Source organism: Saccostrea echinata, unplaced genomic scaffold (genome assembly GCF_033153115.1).
Source record: "Saccostrea echinata isolate AGI-Se365-2 ecotype Australia unplaced genomic scaffold, CSIRO_AGI_Sech_v1 ptg000030l, whole genome shotgun sequence".
NCBI classification, from domain to species: domain Eukaryota; kingdom Metazoa; phylum Mollusca; class Bivalvia; order Ostreida; family Ostreidae; genus Saccostrea; species Saccostrea echinata.
This window is the reverse complement of record NW_026889779.1, coordinates 8,639,069-8,662,500: the sequence shown is the minus strand read 5'-3', so window position 1 is coordinate 8,662,500 and position 23,432 is coordinate 8,639,069. Positions and strand designations below refer to the sequence as shown.

The 23,432-nt window shown below is 33.3% G+C and overlaps 2 protein-coding genes across 2 annotated transcripts in view; both read left to right on the top strand.

Annotated features, from left to right (window-relative positions):
- Positions 1–23,432, top strand: part of LOC133197214 (vitamin D3 receptor B-like) — a 73,163-nt gene that overhangs the window by 31,490 nt on the left and 18,241 nt on the right. Inside the window, exon 3 of the mRNA XM_061333130.1 lies at positions 5,799–5,861. Coding sequence (XP_061189114.1) covers positions 5,799–5,861 — 63 coding nt within the window. The remainder of the gene's footprint in view (positions 1–5,798; positions 5,862–23,432) is intronic.
- On the top strand, positions 16,311–19,554 carry LOC133196038 (uncharacterized). Its single transcript, XM_061331988.1, has 2 exons — positions 16,311–16,708; positions 18,373–19,554. Exon 2 carries the CDS (start codon positions 18,580–18,582, stop codon positions 19,552–19,554), a length of 975 nt encoding a protein of 324 aa, XP_061187972.1. The 5' UTR covers positions 16,311–16,708; positions 18,373–18,579.

Here is a 23,432-nt window from a genome sequence, read left to right as displayed (position 1 = left end):
TCTTTGGCATATAAATCAATGGTCAGGTCTAACCTGAATACTGTTCTTCAGTCTGGGCACCACATACAAAAAAACTCAAAGATAAACTAGAAAATGTACAAAGACGAGCTGCACGATATGTCACACATAAATACCATAATACAAGTAGTGTCTCCAACATGTTACACCATCTAAATTGGCCAGCATTAGATCATAGAAGGAAAATATGTAGACTGATAATGTTATATAAGATTACACACAAATTAGTGGCTATAGATCAAAACCTTTATCTAGTACCTCAGACAACAACCATCACACGTAATACCAGTCCTCTTCATTTTCAGACCTACAGTACACGTACTGATTATTATAAATTTAGATTCTTTCCCCATACAGTGACTTTGTGGAATTCTCTTCCACACTCAGTCGTGGCAGCAGCCTCTTTGGACCAGTTCAGAACTCTGGTCCAAAGCTATGTTCCATAGCTCTTATATTTATAGAGCTAATTAGAGCACAATGTAAATATATATATAGATATACACCTTTTTCATGCACAATGTTAATTGTTTTCCATAACACTTAGTTTATTTATACTTTCTATGGCACTTAGTTTATTTATACTTTTTAAATTAAAATTTAGAGGTCCGTTTGCACAGGGCCAGCATATAATCATCAGGTTTAATGGAACGCTGTATTATGTAGATGTAAATGTAGATGTTTTTTCTAGCTCTTTTACAAAAGGCCTTTTTTTCATTTCACTCTCCCTGAAATTACATATACATGTATATAAATGATATGCCAAATAGAAATAAATATTACAGGGAACAGGATACTTTTAAATAATATGGGAATTGTGGTGATGCTGCAACTGGAGGCCAGAAAAAAATACAGGAATTACCTGTCTTTTATACAGAACACTTGGTCTTTAATTTATAAAGACTCAGGAATCCTCAGAGACGAGTCAAAGTCAATTTGTTCTAATCAGTAAAGAAAATTTAAAAATGATTTTAGTTTCAATTTAGAATTAAGTTTCCTTTTTTTCTTCAATTTGAGCTAGTCGGCACACGGGGTGTGTATGCCCCCCCCCCCCACCCCCCCTTTTCCATTTTTTATTATAAAATATAAAAAAAATATTCTGAGTCCAAAACACACAAGTTTTTTAAAATAAATTTTTAAAATATATTTCATTAAAATTCATTTCATTTAACAATAACTGAAATAATATTTCTCTCCGAGTTATTTTTTTTTAAATCACGTTTGTTTGGCATGCGTGCAACAAGTGTGCTAATCAACAAATTTGGAATCAAAATAATTAAAGAATTATGTTCTTACCACATGCTTTCTGTATTACAGTCCTTCCTTTCGATGAATATAATAGTTAACACTCCATTAAAAAAATGTTTATAGAATCTAGATCTATCGACAATCTTCTGACAATGCAATGCACATCTCTATTGAAAATTTGGCGCTCGCATAACTGCTTAACTAATCAGTAATGATGATATAAATCAGCTACCAGAAGCGTCCAATCAAACGACGTTTTCTAAAAACGATTGAGGTTGCGATTCAAATCATACCCGTAATATTAATTGGCCGCCAATGTATTCTTGTTTGGGGTACCTTGATAAAAAATGGTAAATAAATAGGCCTAGTTAATCGTGGACTGGAACTATTAAGTAAAGTTTTACTTTTTTTATTATATTTATGCCAACGTTTCTACAAACTTTAAAAAAATCTTTGAATAAAAAGGGTGTGAAAAATTATTGATACGAATTGCCTCGCCACCCGCTAAAAAGATGGCGGCCTTTTTGTTTTTTCGGTGGGCGATAGAAGTTTGTAAACTTGAGAATTTACAATATAGACTGCATTGGAGGTTATATTTTAAATGTACACCATCCAAACAACATCCACAGAAAGACCAGCACTGTTCCGCCTGCATTCATCAGCTCACAACACGAGTAAGTTTTCATCTGTTTTATACATGTTACAATCGGGGGATGGATATCGTGTGCACAACCTGCAAGCTGCAAGGTTGTTGTTTCATATGTTCTTAAATTAATTATATTTTTATGGCCCTATTTATTGTTTGGTTTCTTCGAATTTCAAAATGAGATTGGCAAGGCATTTGCTTTTTTCTCAAGAATGAAACAAGAGGGAGATAAAATACGATTTAAAATTTAATGTATACAGTGTTGTTAGTTGACAGAGTTTGACACAATCCGTGTCCTCACAGATTACTTAGTAGGCAAAAAGTACCGATATTATGTGGAAATATTTTTATAAAGTATTTAAACTTAATATTTTTTTTAATTATCTAGCTTATTGAATTCATGGAAAACAATTGTGTTTCTATTTATACATCAAAATTATTCACATAAATTGAAACTTAAGTCATCACAGGCATACTAGACGTATAGATTACCTACTTTGAAACTATGCAGATAGTTGCTGAATGTTTTGTTTGTTTTTGTTTTGTTTTTTGTCAATGTCCATTCATTTAAAATATAACTTTCATTAAGAGCGTACAATTTTTACAGGTCTAACAAAGAAACAACTAGAACTGGAATATCCCAAAAGACTGAAGAATCAGCGGCAAGAATCAGCTATGTTTATCAGTGAAGGAGAATTGACAGGAGTATGATTCTTATGGAACCAAGTTGTTTTGGATCTTCTCATGGAAGCACACAATTTGAAACTGACATCATAGACAAGACTAATATGATATCTTTTCAGATGATCGGCAACATGTTTATTAACCTCACAATTTTTATTTCTACTTTAAGATGTTACCTTATAAAAAAATTAAATATATATGTTGTAAATTGTAGAACCATTTATGCCCATGAACAAAAATGTTGCAATGGGCATGGAGGCTTTTTTTAAATAATAAATTATAAGTTTTAGGGATCAAATAGTTTTTTTTTTTAACATACTGGACTGTGAGTGATGGTTATCATTACTTGAAAACATTGATGATTCATGTATTTCTTAAATGGACATGTGTTCCACAATTGTATACATCTTTTGCATTTTAAGACATAAATTTACGTAAATTCCCTGATTTGCAACTTATTACTGATAGTCTATAATGATGTTAAAAAAATCCAACAAGCTTTTCTGTCTATTTAGTCTTTCCATTTCAACATTGAACAGTATTGTAATACATGTATTGTGAAGCAATTACCAATGAAGAACACTAAGTTAATTAAAATTGTACTTAAAATTCAATATCAATAAATTTGAATCATTATAGAATTTAAATTGTATTGAGTCATGAATAATCATGAAACTTGTGTTACTGTGTAATGTTGAAGATTTTCGAATTTCATAAAGGTTCATCATTGTTCATGAAGTATAAATTTTTTTCAGTATGAATGTGTTCATGAATTATATTCATGAACTACTTTAATGAAACTATTATGAATCTTTTATGAACATTCATGAACAATGATGAACAACTCATAAAAGTTCTTTAAGTCATGAATATCATCTCGCAGGGGTACTTTGTAAATCAATTTGTTGTGTTGATATTTTTCATCGTTTACAGCAGGTTTTCCATGTTTTGAAGACCTTAAAACATGATTATTTGCAAAGTGTAATATATATAAATTTTATTTAAAATATATGTGAAATGATGAAAACTATTTCCTGAATTGACTGTAAAATTTCTGTAATTTGTTGATAGACGTAGTGTTTTGAACATCAAATAGTATCAAGCATTTTTTTTCAACTTATTTTTTAGTAAAGGTAGTTAGAAAAACATCGGTAATTATGAAGCAGTTTTGTTGCACTCCTGACTGCAGTAAAGTTTAAAATTAAAACCATAGAACACAAAAATTCATAAAGTGTTGGCAACATCAAGTGGTAATGAAATTGTGCAATACTTATAGTCCGATACTTCATAATTAAAACAGATGAAAGTATTTAAAATTCGCATTTTATCTGGAATTATACCCTATTTTATGCCAAAAAAACTAGCTTAAATGTATATTTAGAAGATAAAATATATTTTAAAGCATATTTTCCTTTAGAGGACAAACACAGTAACCCACCAGAAAAATTCTACTCATCATTTTTTCTTTATTTTTATTCTTATTGGATGATTTATAATTCTAACATATTTGTTGCACTCCTGACCAAAAGCATTGGGGCCTTTAAAGTAGAACTGTGAAGTGAAAATTACATAAGAACTTGTTCTGTTGTTTCAGTGAAGTTGAGGAGGAATTACTTGAATTTAATGACAATGTTTTAGTGTGTTTATTTTTAACGTTCATTAAAAAAAATCACAAAAAAGATAAAAACACATCTGAATTGATAAAATTGAAAAAGAAAGAATTTTAATAATAAAACTATCAATAATTTAGCATTAAATTATACAAAAAGATCATTATTAATTAATGAATACCTCTAAGCATGAATAGAAGTCTTTTTGACACACAACTTGAATCTTTAAAAAAATGTGTTGCACTCCTGACCATAGAAATATGGATCTGAAGCACAGACAGATCCTGTAATTGATAAATCTATTTGGTAAAAATGTTCTTTGTGTCTTTATTTTCCAAAATAAAAATCAGAAAATCATATAATAATAATAGTTTTTTCATGCTTGGGAGCAAAACATCAAATGTTGCACTCCTGACATTTTTGGGTATGCACCTATACTTGACTCTCATTAATGCTGCTTGTGATTTATATAATATTTTTAAGTTTTAAAATGTATATCAGTTATTATTTTACACTTCAAAAATTCTTTTTTGTCTTAATTTTCTATCAGAATTTTACAATTGATGTTTTTTTGGCAACACTACATTTTTTCTGTTGCACTCCTGACATGGTATAACATTTTTTTAAACATCAGCCATGACCACAACTTGATTAAACAAAAGTTACGACAGTCCACATTTAAAGCTCAATACTTTGAATATTATCAGGAAAGTCTTTATTTTCAACATGAAGCATTGTTTTTTATTTCACAGATCTCCAAAAAATATTGAAATTTCAAAATGTCACAAAAAGGTGTTGCACTCCTGACAATTTTAGCATCATTTTTGGGCATAACTTTTTTGTTAATTGAGATATCAACGAGATATTTTGCAGGTATTTAGACACTATCTAAAGACATGCTGAGACATAGAAATCTGTTTTCATTGCTTGTATTTTTAGTGTGGGTTGACAAATATGCGTTTGGTCATTTTTTTTTAATTCACCCATGTGCTTCTTAGCCTTCTATCAAAATAGTAAAATTGCCCCCAAGGTCCAAGATCAGGGTCCCATTTTACAAAAGAACTTATGACTATGACCAAATCTTTAGCTGACTCTAAAATCCTTTCAGTTTTAATTTAATTATTTTATGAAAAATTACTTGCATATTATTTATTAAAATATATTTTTTCAAAATTCTTTTAGAAAAGATAAATACCATTTTCAAATTATTGTAAAGAAGATGGTTATTTGCAAAATTATATTTTGGTCTTGCGCTAAGCTTTTTTTTAGAATGGGACCCAGGCCCTAGGGTAGTGCAAAATTGGCCATGTAATTGAAAATTTATTATACAGTGTATAAGTAGTATGTACAATACTTAAAATTAATATATGCATGAGTATGTTAATGATCAAAGAATCCTTGAGAAACTACATTTTGAAATTATCACATGATTCCAGAGCTCCAGGTCCAGGTGTGATTGAGTTGGTCATAGCCTGAGAATATCAGGATATTCAGGTGACTGTAAAGTCCTGTTGGTCTTTTGTTTATGGTATGCTGCACAATGCATACAATTATTATTTTGGCAGTAAGAGAGACAACTCTTTTATTTTCTGCAGGTGCTGAATCCTCTAATGCCAGAAATGGCCGGCCTGTCAGGGCCATCAGACAGCACAGAACAGGTAAGATATATTAGCCAGGGGAGGGGAATAAAACCAAAAAAATATAGGCCAGGGGAAGGGAAATAGAACAAAGATGATAAGATATATGTCAGAGGAAGGGAAATATGAGGATATCAGTCAATGTGGTCAAAGGTGGAACAGAGTTAGGCATGGGTGTCCAGTTTGAGTTTAAAATAAAAATTCAATATCTAGAAAAATGAATTCAAAAAGTAAATATGAAATGTTACAAAATTAGACTGTACTTTAAGAGATTTAATAATTTCATGTCATATCAAATTGTCCTTACTTTTGTGTAGCAGCAGAATTCAGCACTAAAAAATGTCTAAAATGTCTAAAATTTAAATTTCGGAATAATGGAAAACCGAAAACTGCATGTACCAAGCAAATGTATAAACCAAGGTTTTCAGTGTGAAGCATTATAGCATATGGTAACCATTGTAGCAGGGCTTAGCTAGTTCACATGTGGCTTTTCAAAAAAGAATGAATTAAGCTATCCCATGTTAGGACTTGTAAAGATTCAAAGGAAGTAAAAAATGGATGAAGTCCTGCAGATAGGCCCCAGGGTCTCTTGTTCAGTAGAAATATGGGCTCAAGTTCATTGCATGATATTAAAGAATCAATATTAAAATAATAATGTGAGGGTACAGGAAAAAATCCTTATTGAACCCTGGCAATATTAATAAAATGAAGCTTTGAGGCTTAAATGAATGTACTGGTTAACAGTACTTATTGAGGGGTCTCAGTGCAGGTCAGGTGGGTGCCAGCATTAATATATAGGCACATATAATCAGTCGTAGCATTTGTTATTATGCATACCCTGCATCAGGGACCAGTCAATGAATAAGCAATCAAGTACATCTCTGAAAATGAACAGATTAAACATGCATGTTGAGATGTAAATTTGGATAATTGATCTCAAAAGTAAGATGTCAGACAAATGTGTATGATAAATCAAGCTGCAATCAGTCATATCAAATTGTCTGATTGGTAGGGAATTGTTTACATCATGTACTTGCATTTGTACAGGTTTATGTAGTACACATCCATGTAGGTATGTCAGGTGTGAGACTTCAATCTATGTGTTAAATCAGGCCTATCTTAAATAACAGCTGTGGTTGATGTGACAACTTGGAGGATGAGGCTATTAGATGTGTTAATCTGCAAATCCTATTGATCTCCCAGTCACGTTGACCATTTAAGCGACCACAGTATATTAATAAACATTTACATAGAATATTAGTAAAGACAGTGCATGTTAGTGCTTGTGAATATGTCAAGGAATTGGTCACTACTGTAAGTGCTGAGCTTGATTTGTTCAGATTTCAAGGTAGGCCATTATTAGGAAATTCTTGTTAAATGCTGTGCTAATCATTATCTGTTTGAATGAAAAACAGATTGGCCTCTATATTTTAACACTGACTGCATGATAAATTAGATAACAAGAAATTGATAGATCATTTGAATTCACAATGTTATAAAAATGCATGTGATTTTCAGTGCATATTTTTCTTAGAATCTGTCAATTTGTCTTATGAGAGTTCATCAAGTTCTGTAACATATGGTATTCAATGCTCATCAACATTCTATTAAAATTGTATATTAAATTTCAGGTGATATACTCAAAAAAAATTTTGCAAGTTGGAATTTTTCTTTTTGTTCTGGGAGAAAAGTAATCCTGGCATGTACCATTCTTTTATTATTTACATCCTGTAGCTTTTTAGCTCACCTGAGCCGCGGGAAGGCTCAAGTGAGCTTTTCTGATCAAAGACTGTTCGGCATCTTCTGTTGTCTGTAAACTTTTCATATTTTTGGACTTCTTCTCAAGAACCAATTGGCCAATTTCAACCAAACTTGCCACAAAGCATCCTTGGGTGATGAGGATTTAAGTTTGTTCACAAGAAGTGCCACACCCTCTCTCAAGGGGAGATAATGAAGAATTCGTGAAAATTTGGTGGCATCTTTTTAAAATCATCTTCTCAAGAGCCACTGGGCAAGAAAAGATTAAACTTATGTGAAAGCTTCATTTCATATTCTAGATTCAAATTTGTTCATATCAAATATATATATATAGGAAATATTTTTAAAAGTCTTCTCAAGAACAGCTAAGCTATTATTAGTCATGTTAATACAGAAACACCTCAGGTAGTGTAGATTCAAGTTTGTTCAAATCATGACCCCTGGGGGGTTGGGCACAGACACAATAGGGGGCCAACATTTTACATAGGATTAATATATAGGAATAATCTTTAAAAATTTTCTCAAGAACAGCTAAGCCATTATAAGTCATATTAAAATAGAAGCATCCTCAGGTAGTGTAGATTCAAGTTTTTTTAAATCATGACCCCCAGGGGTAGAATGGGGCCACAACAGTGGGTCAAATATTTACATAGGAATATATAGGAAATATCATTAAAAATCTTCCTCTCATGAACAACTAAGCATTTATTAGTACTTGTATATTTATACAGAAGCAACCTTGAAAACTTGTATAATCAAGTTTGTTTAAATTATGACCCCAGGGGTTGGGGGCACAACAGAGGGTCAAAGTTATACATAAGAATATATACTAATCATCTTGAAAAAATCTGCTGCTCAAGAACAGCAAAGCCATAATTAGTCATATTATTATAGAAGCATCCTCAGGTAGTGTAGATTCAAATTTGTTCAAATTTAGGATGGACCACAATGAGTGATTGGAGTTTTACATAGGAATACACAGGAAAAAATCATTTCAAATTCTTCTGCTCAAGAACAGGAAGCCGTGATTAATAATATTGATATGGAAGCATCCTGAGGTAGTGTAAATTCAAGTTTGTCCCGTTTCTCTCTCTCTCTCTCCCCCCCCCTCCTCCCCCTTTAAACTCTTCAATACTGAACTGATTTCTGCTTTTTCCTAGCCAGTGTGCTCAGGTGAGTGATGTGACCAATGGGCCTCTGGTTAGTTCACCTAAGCTTAAAGCTCAGGTGAGGTTTTCTGATCATCAGTTCTCTGGTGTCCATCTGTCCATCAGTCTGTAAAGTTTTCACATTTTAGACTTTTTGAAAACCATTGGCGCACTGGGCTAATTTTGACTAAAGTTATCACTAAGTATCAGTGGGTAAAGGGAACATCAATTTACCAAAATGAATGGCCAAACCCTCTTCCAAGGGGAGATAATCAAAAAAAGCAAAAATAGGCTGGAGACATTAAAAAAAATCTTCTAAAGAACCACTGGATCAGAATATAGATTAACTTGTAGGAAAGCTTCCATAGTTAGTGTAGATTCAGAATTATTCAAATCATTGCTTTCAAGAGTTGGGCTGGGCTACAATATAGGATCAAAGTTTGACATTTTAATAAAAAAGATTTTTTTAAAAATCTTATTTTCCCAAATGGCTGGACCTGAAAGAGGTGAAACTTCATGTATGAAAGCTTCCTGATATAATGTATATAGATTCTAAATTGTTCAAAGCATGGCCCAGTGACAGAGACAGGGTGGGGCCACCACTAGGTGATCAAATTTTTACATTGGAATGTATTGGACAAATCTTTAAAACATTTTGGTCAAGAACATCTAGACCTGAATAGATGAACCTTATGTGAATTTAAGCTTCCTTAATAATTTCTAAATTGTTAAAATCATGGTCCCTAAGGATAGGAGGGGAGCACAATAGGGGATCAAAGTTTTTACATTCCACTATAAGAAAAATTTTCAAAAATTTTGTCAAGAACCTCTATAGAACCATTAATATGCAAACATTTCAGAGTTTGTGGTATTGATGCATCTTCATGTTGTGTGCATTCAGAGACTCCTTAGCATTGGGTTGAAACCATAATATGGACTCAAAATTTTTCATGGGAAAATACAGAAGAATTTCTTTTTATATTACTCATGTTCAGGGATGTGCAATTAGCATCGCCCAATGCCCCGGGCTACCATTTTTTGGGTTCGGGCAAGTGGTTTTCTGCATGCAGGTAGCCCCTTGGGCTAGTAAAAATTAATAAATACCAATGTAATATATGAAAATCACTACTGGTATTTCCACTCATTTTTTGCTATTAAATTCCCAACCATGAAAAGTTTCCAGGCAGCATGCTCCAATTGTTCGTAAATCTCCATAATCTTATCCATTTTGCAGCACTCCCTTACCTTTTTACTTCCAAAAACGATCGTTTTTTTTCCCCCGAATTTCCTCTATCCATGTGTTTATGGTAAATAAAGGCAGATATCTCATTAAATTATTTACGATCACTCAATCAACTGAAAGATAAGTGTTATATGATTTACATAAAATATATTTGCAGTGTTTTTAATAATGTAAGATAAAAAAATGATTTCACTTTGTTTTAGATGAGCTAGTGCAATGCACAGAAAAAAAAGAAAAATAATTTATTTAAATTCATTTCTACTAGTGAGAATTAAAACAAATGACCTAAAAACTCTGACTTTTTAAACAATAATCTATTTTTTTCAATATTAGTTACTCTCTCTCTCCCCCCCCCCCCCCCTTTACATTTGGGCTAGTAACTTTTTACTTGGGGCTAGTAACTTTACTGCTGCCACTAGCCCGTGGGCTAGTACTTGATTTTTTTTAATTGCACACCCCTGCATGTTAGTATTGTGGCCAATGAGCCTCTTTTTAAAAATTCAGAAATGGCATTCTCATAATAAATGCATGTAGCTCAATGAATCACTTTATCTGGCATGGGAATCATAATTTCAGATACATTTATCATCATTATCTGGCTTCTCTGAAATGACTAAACCAATCTTAACCAAAGATTGCTAAATAAGTAGAGAAAAATGCCTATGGTTTGACAAATAAGAAAGACAAAAATCTTGAAAATATAGTAAACATTGATAATGTATACTTTAATTATGTAAATGTCCAGAATTTCAACAATATCACTAGTGAGATAATTTCTTCATGCTGTAACACAATTTTTCCTTATGAGTGGGGATCTTTGCTCTTAACACCCCTCCCCCCCCCCCCCCCCCCACCACCTTACCGTAACCAAAGATTTTGGGTATTTCATAGGTGTTTGTCTATTTGTCCAACATAATTTTTGAATGGTTGGTGCTAGGGCTTCATATTTCATGTGTTATTCCTTGTGACAAGCTCTTTTTTAGGTACCAACATTTTGCCTTTTGACCTTGATCTTGGAGTTTGACCTACCTTTTGAAAACATGGCTATAACTTTTGAAAATTTTAACCTTATTCTGAATTCTAGATGTTCAAAAGTTCCTCAGTTGGTGTTTTGAGTCTGGGGGAGTTAGGAAAGATAATTCTTGCAAATGGACTTTTTATAACAATTTTTTTTAATTGGAATTTTCATTTTTAGGTCACCTGAGTTACTCAGGGGACCTACTGCCATCTGTTTTCTTCAATCGTTGTTCGTTGTCAATTGGTCGTAAATTTTTGAACATTTTTAGCTTCTTCTCTAAAACCACAGAACCAATTTCAACCAATTTTGGCATATAGCATCTATGGGTGAAGGGGAGTAAAAATTGAGAAATTCATGCCCCCCACTCCTGGGGCCTGAGAGTCGGGCTAAAACCATCAAAATTAATGCACTTTTTAAAAATCTTGTCCTTTACTCCTGGACATCAATCAGTCAAACTGTTGGCATGATTGTAATAAGCATTGAGCCCTCTACCAAAATTGTGAAATTCATGGCCCCAGGGACAGGGGTTCTGGCAATAGGGTGGGGCTCTAATGATTATATTGTGAAAATGCATTAATTCTTTGAAAATCTTCTCCTCTGCTCCTGGGTATAAAGCCGATGAACCAAGTACATAGTTATGATGAGAAAGAGTGCCTCTTCCAAAATTGTGAATTTCATGGCCTCTGGGTCAGGGGTTCTGGTGTTAGGGTGGGGCCCTAATGATTATATAGTGAAAATGCATTAATTCCTTGAAAATTTTCTCCTCTGCTCCTCATTAAGCCGATGAACTAAGTACAAACAAACTAAATACATAGTTATGATGAGAAAGGGTGCCTCTTCCAAAATTGTGAAATTCATGGCCCCTGGGTCAGGGGTTCTTGTCAAATCTACATGTCCTACCATTGTGCTTGAGTGGGGCTCTATTGATTAATTAGCAAAAATGCCTTAATGCTTTGAAAATTTTCTCCTCTGCCCCTGAGTACTAAGCAAACAAACTAAATACAATAATATCAAAGTAAATGTATTAAATATAATTACCTCTGCCCCTGAGTACTAAGCAAACAAACTAAAAACAAATATGCCTTTTCTTTACTCCCGGGTATCTAGGAGGCAAACAGAGTATACATTTGTAATATGTGAAGCAAGAGTTACTCCTCTTTGATAGATGTTGTTCATCAAGAAATCCTTGTGTATAATTAAATTTACAGGTTATTTGATGGAATGAAAATATAAGAAAGTATGTTATATTTATAGAAACAAAATAACAATGAATGAATGGTTTAAATGAACAAAGCATGCTCAAAGTAATATTTTTGCCTGGAAAGCAGTGCAAAAGATTGACATAAAGATTATTTATATATTTAGCAAATGTTGTAGTTGCACAGAGTATGTTTACAGTGTTTTGATCTGTTTGACAGTAGATGAGTTATTGTCACTGGTAGAGTCATGGTTGACAAGAGACGGGATATTAAAGTTGATTTATACTTTATCAAAGTGAACAAAGAATCACAGAGTGCCAGGTTGACTTATTGCAAGTGGCAAATAGCCATGTTGTATACCCAAATCTGTGTGTACTGAATTGTAGCATTAGGCAAGTGACAAAAATAGGCAAGTTTCCATTGTATTTGTATATTTTGAATTCATTATCATCCCTGTAAGACTTGGGAAAACCAAGTATGATCCCAAGGAGATCACTTGGGTATAGCATGTTGCAGTAAGCAAGAGTAATTATTTTTCGTAAACGTCACTTCCGAGATAATGTGAATAGTACTGCGCAGCCGCCAAGTCATTGAACTGCAAGTAGCCGGAGCGAGTAGACGTGGTCTTACTTGCTCGATCATTTTTGATATATTTTTACATATTGACGAGGTCAATATACTCTTAGAACTTTTTCAGAGTTCATTATCGTTTCTGACGTGGTCAGATCAGTTTTCGGGGGCGATTTTGTCTGACGTGGTCAGATATTTTTTCATGAATTCTGGATGTTTCGGGACCCCGACGTTTCGGGACCTGACAACACGTTTCGGGACTTGGGTTAACACGTTTCGGGACTTGGGCTAACACGTTTCGGGACTTCTAAATATTTTGTAAAGGAAATGAAATAAAACTTGTTTACTTGTGTTTTTATGTTTATACATGTATAATTTCTCAGTTTGATACACAATTTATAATTTAAGAAGCACTGATTGGAGTTTTTATTAGTTTTAAAGTTTGCCTGCGGCATGGAGCACGCATGCCGAGAAAATCAAACGCCCGCGGTGTTGTCTCTTTAATTTCTTATTACAGTATTTGATATATTACCTTTATAAAGTATTTGGTTAACACTTGACCAAAATTTAATTCAATTTTTTTTTTTAAAATATGTATTTGATTTATTTATAGTGTTTGATACGAGAGTTTGTAGAATTAAAGTCGGGAGACAATCGTAACTGCTGTGTGAAGACCACGGACGTGTTTTTTTTTTCTAAGACTTTCCTTATCTCCTTTTTAATAATAATTTTGGGTATTTGATTTCATATTTGTTTACAAAATTTACAAAGGCTCAAGCTAGCACATGTGCAGTAAAAACTTTACGTTTTACGGGTAGTTGTTTTGAATCAGAATCTGAAATATTCCATGTTCAACTTTTTAAACATCTATGTATAAAATTTATAATTATTATTTCAGGTTATATATGCAACAAAATCATAAAAGCAAATTTATACAAAATGTTACGGGTAAGAGAAATGTTATAACTTAAGCTATAAACTTCCTACACATCCATGTATACGTTAAGCAGAGAAGGGGAAAAAAAAACGAAATGGGTAAGAAAATCAGCATGTATTTGACATTTCAAATATATATAACGTCAAAGAACAGCTTGTAAAGTAAATTTTACTGAAAGTATGATGTGTATATATATACCATGTATGCAACATTTGGAAATAAACCAAACTTACTAATTTTCAAAATATAAACACGTTTAACTTATTTTTCATCTTAACGTTTCAAAGTTAGACAATTTCTTCGTCTATGCAAAGTACATGTACCCGATGGCTTAAGAAAAATGATGAAAGTAATCGATTTTATTCATTTATTTTAATTAGAAAAAAATTATTCCCACGAAAGTCCCAAATATTCCCGCTATATATTATTGTACTATCAAAATTGTTAATTTGTCTACAATGATACGGATGTCTGAATTTATGTTTACTGTGTATACACAGACTACAAATCTCAATGAAACTCAATTATCGATCTTCTAATATACCCGACCAGTGCGTAAAATTATATGTGGTGTTACATAGTTAGATACATGACAAACTTTAAATAATACTGTAAATAAATACTAAATATTATTTAATTTGCAAATATTAAATTTTTCATGCTACATGTACGTTGTAAAAGTGTTTAAAAGACATTCCACATTGACTACGTTAACAGGTCAACTTAAATTTCAAATTTCCACCTTGCTACATTAAATAGATAAAGCTATGATGAAATTTAAAATGTTTTTAAAGACATTATTTGAAACGATATCAAATGAAATCATGTTTTTTATACCATTTAATGCTTTTTTTAAAGTATGGTATTTTTTTTTTAAATTTAGGGCCAATGTTCTCGCAACATTTGTAAAATATGTTTATTTACAATGTTTTGGAAACTTTAAAAATGTTTTCGTAACATTTCCAGGGAAGAATCTTACAGATACTATGCCAAAACTTTTTGGAAAAAAAATATTTGAAACCGTTTGGGAAAAGGTAGACAAAATCAAGATCAAAACATTTTGAAAACCTTTATATTTTGTTGAACTATTGTTTGATTCTGAATTATTTCATTTACCAATAAACAAACGATATTTTTTCCATATTTTTAGATTTTTATTTTCTTAAAATAATTTCAAAAGAAACCACACAATCTTTTTAGTTCCCATTACCGGCGGCGTCTTTATACATGTACGTAACACCTCCCTATGTACAGAGTATCAGTTGGGATATGTGTACCTGATCCCAGTTGTTGTTTTAACAATTTACTGACATGTTTTTTAAAAGATATATTCGACGGTAGCTGGAGATCACTTGAATATTTTAAAATATCTATCATCAACCTGAGAAGATTAAATTTTGGAACCCCCCCCCCATCACCACACACACAAGAAAAAATAACTAATAAAAAAATGATAAAAAAATAAAAAGAAATAAAAATGAATATTGTAAAGATTTATTCTTCTTCGTCTGTTATGAAAAAACCCCCATCAAAGTATATCGATCTTTATGACAATTTTTATTATATATATATATATATATATATATATATATATATATATATATATATATACATAAAAACTAAAATTCGGATTTAGCTTGAAATATTACGTACTATGTGTAATTAGAATAATATGCTATGTCACCATAATAAAATAATTTGTTTAGATCCCGAAAAAAATTAACTCAAGGCCCGAATCGTCTTTACCCAAGTCCCGAACCGTCTTGTTGCTAGTCCCGAAACGTCGTATAAGTCAGGTCCCGAAACGTCGTGGTCCCGAAACATCGTGCACCCTTTTTTCATCGGTTTTGAAAGTTCAAACCACGTGCGTCATGGCGGACGTTCCTAACCCTGACGATGATAAAGCACCGGTCAAGGGAAAGAAAAAAGCCCCGAACAAATCATCGTCTTCGGAGAAGACACCGTCTAACTTGCGTTCGTCGTCGAGTTCGTCGACTTCGACTGGCACTTCCACATGTTCTCGTGGTCATGGCGGAGGACATGATAGTTCCGCGCCAAATAACGAGAATGAGATTCTCAACATATTAAAAGCGATTCAAGAGAATCAAAAGAAACAAGACGATCGTATGACAGAGCTAGAAAATCTGTATGATTATGATTACCAAGAATATGAAGATCGTCAAGACGATACCCCGGACGAACCGGGTACTTCCGGTGAAGCGGCTTCGAGGAAGCGCGCATTAAACGAGATTCTGACTGATACGGAAAACAAGTACGTCAATGCCGGTAAGAAACTTAAAGTTAAAGAGACTTGTGATAAACCGATTGATGATGAACTAGCTAATCTCGTGACAGATTGGTTCCGAGAGGGAATCGAGGAAGAACGATATAATGAACTTCTGAAAACGACAAATCGTCCTGAAAACTGTTCAGCATTAGTGACTGTGAAAACTAACCAAATGGTTTGGGATTTTTTGAGCCCAACTACAAAATCTTCCGATAAGAAGATGCAAAATGTTCAGACTTCGTTGATCAAGGGTGCTTGTGCACTCACTAAAATGACTTATTTGCTCGGTAAGTGTGGCAATCCCGAGATTTTAGACCTTTTGGGAAATGCTATGGAATCATTGGCATTGCTGGGGCATGCCAACAGACAGTTGTGTATGTTGCGTAGAGAATTTATGAAACCTGATATGAAGGGTGAATATACTCACCTTTGTAGTCATAATTTAAAGTATACAGACTATTTGTTTGGTGACGATGTCCCTAAAACTGTAAAAGACATCACAGATTGTTCCAAAATCAGCAACAAAATTGGTATCGGATATAGAGGGAGCTTCCGTGGTCGCTTTATGAGGGGACGATCACGTGGACGCTTTGTCCGAGGAGCTGCAAGGGGTCGTGGATCCTACTCGAATGCTGCATCCTTCTCATCTGATTCAAAAAACTACCAACGAAGAGGCTTGCAGAGTCGCCTCCAGAAGTAGTTGAAAAGGTATGTGAATTTAGAGCAGGTGTACTAAAAAATTTCATTTCTGAATGGAAAGAGTTAACATCAGATAAAAGTATATTAGATATTGTGAAAGGTTGTCATTTGGAATTTAAAGATGATAAAATTCCTGTACAAAATTCAAAACCTTTTGAGCCACGTTTTAGTTCAGCTGAATCATGTGTGATTGACAAAGAAATTGAATCTTTATTAGATATGAATGTAATTGAAGAATTGTCTGAAAATGTAGACCTTAGTGATGGTTTCATTTCCACTGTTTTCACTAGACCTAAAAAGAATGGCAGTTATAGAGTCATTTTGAACCTGAAAGAATTTAACAAAAACATTGTGTATCACCATTTTAAAATGGATACTTTTGAGAGTGCTCTTGATTTAGTGACTCAAGGTTGTTATTTTGCTAGTGTTGACTTTAGCAATGCATACTATAGTGTCAGTGTGGCAGAGGAACATAGAAAGTTTCTTAGATTCATATGGAAAAATAAGATTTATCAGTATACTTGTCTCGCTCAAGGGTTAGCTAGTGCACCTAGACTCTTTACAAAACTACTGAAGCCTGTTTTTGCAACACTTAGAAGATTAGGACATGTCATTATTGGGTATATTGATGACTCGTTACTGATTGGCAATTGTATTAAAGAGTGTTTAGATCATGTTTCTGAAACTTTAGCCCTAGTAGAGAGTCTAGGGTTTGTAGTCAATTATGAGAAGTCTGTTCTCACACCTAGTACAAAAATCATTTTCTTAGGAAATGTTATTGATTCTGAATTGATGATAGTTTCTCTTACTGAAGAAAGAAAGGAATCTATTTTAGAGGCATGTAAAAAATTACAAACAAAATCAAGAGAAAAAATTAGAGAAGTTGCAAAGGTCATTGGATTGGTCGTGGCTAGTTTTTCAGCAGTAGAATTTGGTCAGCTGTTTTATCGTGATATGGAAAGAGCAAAAACTGATGCACTTGTACAATCACAACATGACTATGATGCTTTCATGATCATAACAAAAGAAATGAAATTAGAATTAGATTGGTGGATTTCTAATATTTCTTCATCAGTTAGAAGAGTTTTGCATGAACCCTATGATCTTACAATAACTTCTGATGCTTCTCATCTTGGATGGGGTGCTGTTATGAATGAATTGAAATCAGGGGGTAGATGGACAACAGATGAATCTGAAAATCATATCAATTACTTAGAATTATTAGCCTGCTTTTTGGGGTTAAAGTGCTTTTGTTCTGATGTAACAAATAAAAATGTCAAATTATTTATGGACAATACCACAGCTATTTCCTACATCAATAACATGGGTGGTATTAGTTCTAAAAAATGTGATAAACTTGCAAAAGAAATTTGGCTATGGAGTATGAATAGGGATCTGTGGTTAAGTGCATGGCACATTCCTGGTAAAGATAATTTGATAGCAGATATGATGTCGCGCAAATTTGATGATCAAATAGAATGGATGTTGAGCAAATCTGTGTTCCATAAAATTGTTTTAAGATGGGAACAACCTGAAATTGATTTGTTTGCAACAAGGTTGAATAAGCAGATTCATGTATATTGTTCTTGGCATCCAGATCCAGATGCCCGTTATGTTAATGCATTTAGTTTTTCATGGGCAAACATTTATGGTTATCTTAATCCTCCTTTCAGCCTCATTGGACGTGTGGTGAGGAAGATTTGTCAGGACCAAGCAGAGTGTGTACTGGTGGCTCCAGTGTGGCCAACACAGCCGTGGTTCAATCGTGTGTTAGAAAAACTGGTGGATCATCCGGTGATTTTACCTGTGATGGACAATCTGTTGACACTTCCAGGCACAGATGTGCAGCATCCTCTGAAAGACTCGTTAGTGCTGATGGCATGTCGATTGTCCGGTTGCAGTACCAAAAACGAGGAATTTCTCATCAAGCAGCCTCGATCCTTTTGGCATCATGGAAGTCGGGAACCAAGAAACAATATAAAACATTTTATACGAGATGGTTTCAGTACTGTAGTGAAAAATCGATTGATCCATTTTGTACAACTATAGAAACTGTTATTGAATTTTTAGCACATCTTTTTCGCCTAGGTTTAGGGTATAGTGCTATTAATACTGCCCGAGGGGCTTTATCTTCTGTTGGACTGATTTTTGATGGGTTTACTGTTGGATGTCATCCACTTGTTATACGATTTATGAAGGGTGTTTTTAATTTGAGACCATCAAAATCTCGATATGTACATACTTGGGATGCATCTATTGTTATCAAGTATTTGAGAAAATTGTCACCTGTAAAATACTTAAGTTTGAAAGACTTGACACTGAAGTTAGTTATGTTAATTAGTTTAATTTGTGCAAGTCGAGTACAAACTATTTCATGCATGAAACTTGGTAATATGACGAGAAGAAAAAATAGCTTTGTTTTTACTTTTAGTGATTTATTGAAAACATGTAGACCTAACAGTAGTATGTCTGACATGGTTTTGAAATCATATCCTCCAGATAGGAGGCTTTGTGTATATATTGTTTTATGTGAATACTTATCAAGGACTGCAAGAATTAGAAATAAGTGTGATTCACTTTTTATCAGTTATGTACAACCACACAAGGAAGTATCAAGAGATACTGTTGCCCGTTGGATAAGAACAGTGATGTGTTCTGCAGGTGTTGATACTACTATTTTTAAGGCTCATAGTGTTAGATCTGCATCAGCATCTAAAGCAAAAGAGAACTTTGTTCCTGTCGATGATATTTTGTCCAAAGTAGGTTGGTCTAATGTCGAAACCTTCAGAAAGTTTTATGACAAACCTGTGCTGAATGATGATAAGTATGCAAATGCTGTTCTGAAATTAAAATAAAGAATTTGATTTCAGTTTGAAAAATTTTTTGTGTTGTGCTTTAAAGATTCACATTATCTCGGAAGTGACGTTTACGAAAAATAATTAGGAAATTAAACGAGACTTACCTTGGTAAAAGCGAAGTTTGATTCCAATTATTGGAGTAAATAAAAGGCACTGTAGAGATAAGGTGCCTCCCTCCCACCCTGCAGGTGTTGAATGTATTATTTGAAATTATTAGTGAAATGAATTTGGGTTTGATGTTTTGTTGCAAATCTATCAACCCAAAAAATTTTAGCTTTGAAGCAATGACTTGGCGGCTGCGCAGTACTATTCACCTTATCTCTACAGTGCCTTTTATTTACTCCAATAATTGGAATCAAACTTCGCCTTTACCAAGGTAAGTCTCGTTTAATTTCCTAATTTTCACAAGATTTTTGAAATTCTTGGGCAGTCTATCTGTTAATTTTATTTTATACTTCTGTGGATCCTTTATATTGTTGTATTATACTCAGGTGACCGTTAAGGCCCTTGGGCCTCTTGTTTTGAAACATTTTTCATTCAATTTGTCAAATTTTATTCATTGACCTGCATTTCTTGTCTATTTATATAATTGATTTTCATACACAGATCAAAAAGAAAATCACACTGGTTGTTGATTTTTTGGAGAAAAATATTTTTTCTAATAAAAATAGCGAGAATATTATGAAGTCTTATCATTTTCTTTACATGTCTGAAGAAGATCTCCGTCACTTGACACCGAGATTTCTGCAATTCTATTAATAATTAAGAAACTTGTTGTAAAATATTCAACCAAAATCAGAAAAAAATTTAAGAATCACTCAAAATATATGTGATATCATAACCGTTATTTGGATTTTTGAAATCTACTTAATAAATGGTACAGTAATGAAATATGAATTAAACAGGGTGTAATAAGCCTCCTTAAGTCATACAATCTCTTCATTTCTCTATCTCACTCTCTCTCTCTCTTGACCATGTACATCAAGAGAGGGGGTTCAATCCTATTTATCCACAGTATCTGGATCTCCTAGCTAGATTATATATAAATCAAAGAAAAACACTGTGATATACATAAAACAGAAAACATTTTACAACATTGAAACCATTTAATCTCATTATGAAATGGTGGAAAAGAGATCTCAGGTTTCTGGTAGTGGGCCCTAAGAAATGGAGATTCTGTGGGTGTCATGTTAAAGGGAGACAGCTGACAGAATGAATTACAAGCTGATTTCTAAGAGGTGATGCTTCCACTAGTCCTCAGGTCTTTTTGATCAATATGTCTGTGTTTGGAAATGGCAGTAGGGATCGCAAGCCTTAATGCTATATATATCATTGTGCTTTCTTTGAAAATAGTCAACTATAACCCAGAAATGATGAGTTTGCAAAGTGCATGTACTTGATTAGCTTTACCTGGCAGTATAGTGAAGTGTGTCATAGTGGTATGCTGAGGAAGAATTACACAGTTTCGGTAAGTTTTGTCACATTGTGGATTTCTAAATAATCAAACACCAGTAAATGGCAGTAGGTCACCGTGACACTCTCACTTTTTTCCCCATTTTTCTGGAGTTTACCCCTTAGCAATACTGGTCATCATACATTCATATTGGATATAATAAATAATTCATGATTCATTATATTCACATTGAAGCAGTTTGCCCAGAAGATATACTCTATACCTGGTCAGTGTCACTGACAAGGCCTATGCTCGGCAGTGTCCACTGTTGTTTGTCATTTTATATCACCATTATTAAAGTTGATTGTCATCAGCTCTCCATATACTAGCTGTCTATACAATGAAAGGTGGGAGAATGATTGAATCCAATAAATCTTTTTCTTCTTGTGATCCAGGAGATGGTCTGCATTTTAAAGCTCTTCAAACTTGTCATCATTTGGAATCCTGAGAGTCTTGTTAATTAAATGATAGTGTTTTGATCAGATTAAGAACTTATTGTATTGATATAATACATGCACAAGCATTTCTGATCAGATAATTTTCATACAGCAACATATGCCATTCATCTTACTACCATAAAGACCAACCCAGTGAGTTTTTTTTTATGGCCATTAATGATTACAGTAAAGGAGAGGGGGAATACTTAAACCTTTCAATACACATCTCTCTAGGAATTTGTTTATCAAGGAACATGCTAGTTAAATAAAACACCAAAAAATTAGGTAGGGTTTATTGATAAAGATATAAATGCATAAAACATCATTCTGCATGTATATAAATGTTCACTTTATACTTTATATATAATTACTCTGCAGTTACTTCTTTTACTACATACTCCTTTATCACCTAATTTTTAAGTACATGTAATTGAAAATGCTCACAGAGTAACGTGAATTTACCCATGGTGTTTCTTCAAAGTTCATCATTATAGTTAATTATATTATATAGGGAAAATGATCAAATCTCAAATATATTTTCAGGAAATGCGAATAAGAACACCAGCTATGCATTTTCTAATTGAAAATTGATCAACAAATATATTTTAGGATAAAACAAGATGTGTTTGTGTAACACTGATGCCCCCGTATGGCAACTTATAGCAAAGGTTAAACTTTCTCAAATGCAAATCAAATATGTTGGTTCCCAAAGTAAGGTCTTGTCTCAAGAAATATACCTGTGAAATATGAAAGCCCTAGCAGCAACCATTAAATAGATATGGAAAAGGTTAAAAGTAAGTCAAACATCAAGGTCAAATGGTCAAAATTAATGGTACCCAAGGAAAGGCCTTCTCACAAAAAATACACATGTGAAATATGAAAGCCATAGCACCAATTGTTCAAAAGTTATGGCCAAGGTTAAAGTTTTTCAAAAGTTGGTCATATTCAAGGTCAATGAATTACAATTGTTGATATCCAAAGGAAGGTCTTGTCACAAGTAATAGACATGTTAAATGTGAAAGCCCTAGCACAAACTGATCAAAAGTTATGGCCAAGATTAAAGTTTTCAAAAAGTAGGTCAAACTCCAAGGTCAAGGGCAAAGGGTCAAAGTCGGTATTCAAAGGAAAGGTCTTTTCACAAGGATTACTTTTGTGAAGTTTGAAAACCCTAGCATCAACTGTTCAAATGTTACGGCCAAGGTTAAAGTTTTTCAAAAGTAGGTCAAACTCCTAGGTCAATGTCAAAGGGTCAAAGTTGTTGGTATCCAAAGAAAGGTCTTGTCACAAGGATTACATATATGAAGTATGAAAACCCAAGCACCAATTTTTCAAAAGTTATGACCAAGGTTAAAGCTTTTCAAAAATAGGTCAAACTCCTAGGTCAAAGTCAAAGGGTCAAAATTGTTAGTCTCCAAAGAAAGGTCTTGTCACAAAGATTACATATATGAAGTATGAAAGACCTAGAACCAACTGTTCAAAAGTTATGGCCAAGATTAAAGATTTTCAAAAATAGGTCAAACTCCTAGGTCAAGGTCGAAGGGTCAAAGTTGTTCATATCTCGGGGAAGGTCTTGTCACAAGGATTACATTTATGAAGTATGAAAGTCCTAGCACCAATTGTTCAGAAGTTATGGACAAAGTTAAAGTTGGGTAAATTTTTGCAAAAGTGTGTCAAACTTCAAGGTCAAGAGGTCAAATATGTTGGTACATAAAGGAAGGCCTTGTCACAAAGAATACACATGTGAAATATGAAAGCCAAAGTTCCAACCAATCAAAAGTTGTGGGCAATGTTTAAGTTTTTGCGCACAAACAGATAAAAATACAGACAGACAGACGGATGGACAGGGCAAAAACTATATACCCTGGAATCTTCAATTACAGGGGCAATAAAAATATAGGTATTTAGGCATTTGGAGAAATTTGGATCTTTTTTATGCTTATACAGTGTTTTAGTTCTTCTATTTACTTCAATTATTATATAATACA

Coding starts and splice junctions, on each gene's coding strand:
- LOC133196038 (XM_061331988.1), top strand. CDS start 18,580: ATGTCGATTGTCCGGTTGCAGTACCAAAAACGAGGAATTTCTCATCAA.